Source organism: Gossypium raimondii, chromosome 7 (assembly GCF_025698545.1).
Source record: "Gossypium raimondii isolate GPD5lz chromosome 7, ASM2569854v1, whole genome shotgun sequence".
Lineage (NCBI taxonomy): Eukaryota > Viridiplantae > Streptophyta > Magnoliopsida > Malvales > Malvaceae > Gossypium > Gossypium raimondii.
Window position 1 is genome coordinate 51,203,438 of NC_068571.1, and position 5,457 is coordinate 51,208,894.

At 37.4% G+C, this 5,457-nt stretch overlaps 1 protein-coding gene across 1 annotated transcript; it reads left to right on the forward strand.

Moving 5' to 3' along the window:
• The first annotated feature begins 3,528 nt into the window (after positions 1–3,528).
• Positions 3,529–4,891, forward strand: LOC105804617 (zinc finger CCCH domain-containing protein 23). Its single transcript, XM_012637334.2, has one exon. It carries the CDS (start codon positions 3,574–3,576, stop codon positions 4,651–4,653), a length of 1,080 nt encoding a protein of 359 aa, XP_012492788.1. The 5' UTR covers positions 3,529–3,573; the 3' UTR covers positions 4,654–4,891.
• The last annotated feature ends 566 nt before the right edge of the window (positions 4,892–5,457 follow it).

Genomic DNA, 5,457 nt, shown 5'->3' on the forward strand with positions numbered 1-5,457 from the left:
CTAAAATGTAGGTTTAAAATCTTTTATTATTCTATTTAAAGGCTATATATCAACAATTTTTATTTTTAAAATATAAAATTAATATATGTTTATTTTTTTGGGTTGGTTAGAAGAAAATGTTGATTTTAAAATTTAATTAGGAAATTAGGCTATTTTTTCTCAAATTTAGGGAAATAGACCAATTTTGAAGAGAGAAACAAAAAATGCGTGCTGCTGGACTCATTTTCATCCTTCCAAATTTTTTTTGTTGGGTGTTGGAAATTTGGGAAGAATTTTTTGTGTGTGTGTTTGTGTTTTAGGGAGAAATTGTAATAGTTTTGAGGTATGTTTGAGTTCACATAGTGATGTGATGGCGCTCGGAGACCTACACATTTCATTTCCCGTGTGTGGAGTGCACCATCACCTTAGAAGATGTCGCATTGCAACTCAAGCTCTCAATTCACGGTGGTATACGATCATGGGTTGAAGTATAACTAGGGCTCCCAGTTAACGGTGGTTATACAGTAACGGATTCAAGTATAACTCAGGCCCCTAGTTGACAGTGGTTATACGATAACGGGTTCAAGTTTCATGCCACCAGAAAAGGATGCTTTACAAACCCCATACATAAGTTTGTGATCATAATCATAGAGAAAAATGGGTTCACCAGTATAATCAACCTATTATTTTTCTCCATCTAGTATCCTTAATCTTATTGTCCAAAACCTGTGACAAAATTTGGAGTAAGAAGACTTTTAGGGGGAGGAGTGACTGTGATGGTGGAGAAAAGCTAAAACGCGACTCAAGGCAGCAACGATTGTTGTGATTAAATAACTCATTAATAATTACAATTGTTGCCCCTTCGACTCGCGTTTCAGCTTTTTCTCTACCATGACAGTCACTTTCCCTTGAAAGTCTTCTTACCCCAATCTCTGACAAAGGTTTTGGACAACGAGGTTAAGGATACTCTTTTGATGGAATAAAAAAATAAATTGATTATACCCTTTTTCCCCTATGATTATGATCTCAAACTTATGTATGAGATTTATAGAACATTCTCTTCTAGTGGCATGAAATTTGAACTCGTTACTGCATAACCACCATCAACTAGCGGTCTGAGTTATACTTGAATCCGTGACCACATAACCACCGCCAATTGGGAGCCCTAGTTATACTTCAACCCATAACTGTATAACCACCGTAAACTGGGAGCTTGAGTTGCAATGATGGTGCACTCACTACATAGGAAATGGAATATGTGGGTCTTTAAATGGCATTCACATCATCATAAACTCAAACATACCTTAAAACTATCACAAATTTTCCTTAAAACACAAACACAAAATAAATCTCTCTCTAAATTTTTCAACACCCAATACAAAAAAAAAAATGGATGGACGAAAACACATAGGATGCGCTTTCAGCCTCTCTGCTACCACCTCAGCTAAAAACACGTTTTGTTGGACGCATTTTTTATTTCTCTCCAAAATTAACCTATTTTCTAGGGAAAAAATGACTCAATTTCCTAATTAAGTTTTAATATCAGTCTTTTTTGCTAAATTTCCCTTTATTTCTTAACCTTGTTTGTGAGTTAAAAAAATAGGCTTATAACATCATAATACTTTTGAAAATTTTAAAAAATTGGCTTATAACATCAAAATACTTTTGAAAATATCACTTTAATCATTATATAATGATTAACATGTTTGAATTAAAAATAATATCAAATTAATAACTATTTAATATAATAATAATGGATAAATTACACCAATAGTCACTCAACTTTGATGTAGCTAACAAAACAGTCACTCTGATTTCAATTCAATCACTCAACTTTCAAAAAATAACAAATCAGTCACTAACACTATCGAAAAGTGACAAATCAGTCACTCATTAACATTTCCGTTATAGGCCTAACGGGACATGTGACGTGGCCAATTAGCTAGCTGACGTGGACAATTAACTTGCTACATTGGATGAGGCAAAATTTAAATTCAGTCACTCAACTTTCAAAAAATAAGAAATCAATCACTAACTTATCTAAAAGTGAGAAATCAGTCACCTATTACATCGTTATCGAAAAGTTACAAAACAACCACTCATTAACATTTTCCATTACAGGCCTAACGGGACAGGTGACGTGGCCAGTTAACTTGCCACGTTAGACGAGGCAAAGTTAAGTAACTATTTTTTTCATCCTTCCTTTTTTGTTTTTTTAATAAATGGCCCAATATTTTTACTTTTTGCGCAAATGACCCAATATTTATATACGTCTTCTCCATCCCAACAGTCTCACTGTCGCCGCCTCCACCACAACCATCTTTGGTGTTACCATCGTTGACCTCCAAACCACAACCCTTCCTTTTTTTTCTTTTTCAACCCCCCAATAGAGGAGCCACCACGATTGGGATTTGACTATCTTTTTTTGCTTTCCAAATCCATTAACTCTGAAAAACTAGATCAAAATAGGATTGGAGACAATTTTGGGTCAAACTATTAGTACCCACAACCAAACCGATGAGGAGAAAATCCTCCAAAGCAACATTCAAGTGATTCAAGAACCAAAACGACTCGAATTTTTCGAGATCTTCATGGGATATGATGATATAAACAAAGGGTCGTTGATTAAGCTAAACAACACTAACTCTATTGCCAACATTATCAAGTTGCATAAAACAAAATCAAAAGCAAAACAAGGGGACCATCTAGACAAACCAAACAATCGATTGAACCTATGATTTTCGAGAACAAAGGAAGTGGTTCCAGAGGGACAACCAAATGCCGACAACTGAAATTTTGGGTTGGGTAAGTGATTAGCAAGATCCCAAAGTCGAAATCGGACTGGGTATTGTAGCAAAGGAGAATGAGAAATAGATCAGAAGAAGAGCGACGAAGATGGTCGACAACGAAAGTTATGGTCGATGTGAGGTAAGCCTTGTCCATGGAAAGGGATTTGAATCGGGTCACAGACCTAAGGGGTAATCTAGAAAAGATATCGAAAAGGGTATTTTGGGGTAATGAAAATGAGGAAGCCATGGTTCTCAGCTTTCTTCCTGAACAAGAAGAATTCATTCTAGGGTTTTATTTGTGTTTCTTTTTGTGTGTCTGGTTTTTTGAAAGTTAGTAGGGTTGATTTGTTATTTTTGAAAGTTGAGTGACTGTTGGTTAATTTACCCTTATATATATTTTGGGTTCGAAATAACGTGATGGTCGGTTAAATGCCAGGTCACTTTTCTGTTACATTTGTAACGAAAAATGATTAGTAAGACTAATTTATTATTTTTTGAAAATTTAGTGACTGAATTAAAATTAGAGTGACTATTTTGTCAACTGCATCAAAGTTGAGTGACTGTTAGTGTAATTTACCCAACAATAAACACAAAATAAATAAATAAATAAAATCTCATATATCTTCTTTTTTTTGGTTAAATAAAGTCTTAAATAAATTTAATCTCAGTAATATATAAATTACAATATAAAATAACTCAACCATGATTAACGGGAAACAACTAGGGGTTAGAAAAGCAGTTTGTATTAAAAGGGAACCGTCCTCTCCCAACAAGTTAGAATAGCAGAACGAAGGATGACCAAAATATGATGATCAGAAAGCCCATTACACGATCCTTCCCCACCGTCAATATCCCCGACTGGGAACCGTTAAATGATTCGGCGGATAACTTTCCGGCCGTCGGCTTTAACTGCAATGCAACCTGCAGCCCTTGTCCCGTCGAATACCTTGCGGCGCTCCGCCGTTACCTCCCCTCGAACGATCTGGAGCCCGACACCCTTAGCGACGACTCCGACGTACACATCATCGATGCATTCTCGTGCGACCATTTCCGTATGTACGAGTTCAAGGTGAGGAGGTGTGCTCGTGGCAGGTCGCATGACTGGACCGCGTGTCCGTACGCCCACCCAGGGGAGAAGGCTCGGCGGAGGGATCCGAGGAAGTTCCATTACTCTGGATCCGCTTGCCCGGATTTCCGCAAAGGAAACTGTAAAAAAGGCGATTCGTGTGAGTTCGCTCATGGCGTGTTTGAGTGTTGGCTCCACCCAACTCGTTACCGGACTCAGCCATGCAAGGACGGTACTTGTTGTAAACGGAGGGTTTGTTTTTTTGCTCACACGCCGGAGCAACTACGGGTCTTACCCCAGCAGAGTCCGAGAGGGAATGGGTCCGGGTCCGGGTCAAGTGATATGGATTACTTTGGCTCGCCTATCCGCTATCGTTTAGACTATGTTTCTTCACCAACTTCCATTTTGGCTTCGCCTCCAATATCTCCACCTTCTGACTCACCACCTACGTCGCCGAGCGGCTCATTTAACTCGGTAAGTGAACTCACCTCTTCCGTACGTAATCTACAGATTGGTAAAGCTAAAATGGGAACTACTTGTTCTCGGGGATCATGTTTTGTTTCTCCAAGGAGCTCCATGCTCCGACCCGGCTCTCCTCTCACTCCAACTCGTACACCGACTCGGTCCGGACTCAGTAAGTTTGAGCTCTGGGAAAGCAATAATGCGTTTGATGAACCTGCAATGGAGAGAGTGGAATCCGGGAGAGACTTGAGGACAAGGATGTACGCTAAGCTGAGTGAGGAAAATTCTCTTGACCTACTTGATCCTACCGGGTCGTGTCCTGATGTTGGGTGGGTATCGGAGTTGGTCGGATATTGATGGTGATTTTGATTTGGGTAATTTGCATTGTAAATAGAAGGCGGCGAAAAAGTGATCGGGAAAAAAAGTTTTATTTTGCGGTGGTGGTGCCACCGTTTTTTCTTTGTTAATTTTCTGGGGAAAACAAAAATGGAAAATCGCAACTCTTTGTATAGAGATTTGTTTGTCATTTTGTCTCGTATATTATCTCTGTACTTTCTTTAATCAATGTAATATATTTCTTCATCTTTTTACTAAATTTGCTTTTCTTGGATTGCTGTTGAAAGGAAAACTATTTTCCCATTAAACAAACATAATTTGGTGTTCAAGTTTATTTCTTTTTAATGCGAAATTTATGTCAATCATTTCTTGTTATTACATAATTTGATCAACTTAAATCTAGTTGTTAAATTTAATGGGACACTTGAATCAATCAATTAAACCAAAAATCATCACGAAATATTGTATTTAGGCTGTCGATCCAAGTTTAATCAGAGAAGATGAGCGGATATAAAACATAACATTGGTCACTGGAGTCATCCAAACACTCGATCAAATAGGATTTTCTTGGCCATTATTCAAAATAGGATTCAATATCATGCAAATTACTAAACAAGTATTAGTGAACCATTCTCGAGACATATCAGTCCATATTTTGAGACCTATAATCTTTGGAGTATTTACTTGCATGCTCGGTTTGTTCAGACTTAAGTATGATATTATTATATTTTATGCTTGTCTCAGTCCAATTCAACTCAAAAATAAGCTTAAAATTTAATTCAAAGCTAGCTATATTTTTAAACGGTTAATATAAGCTCATTTTAG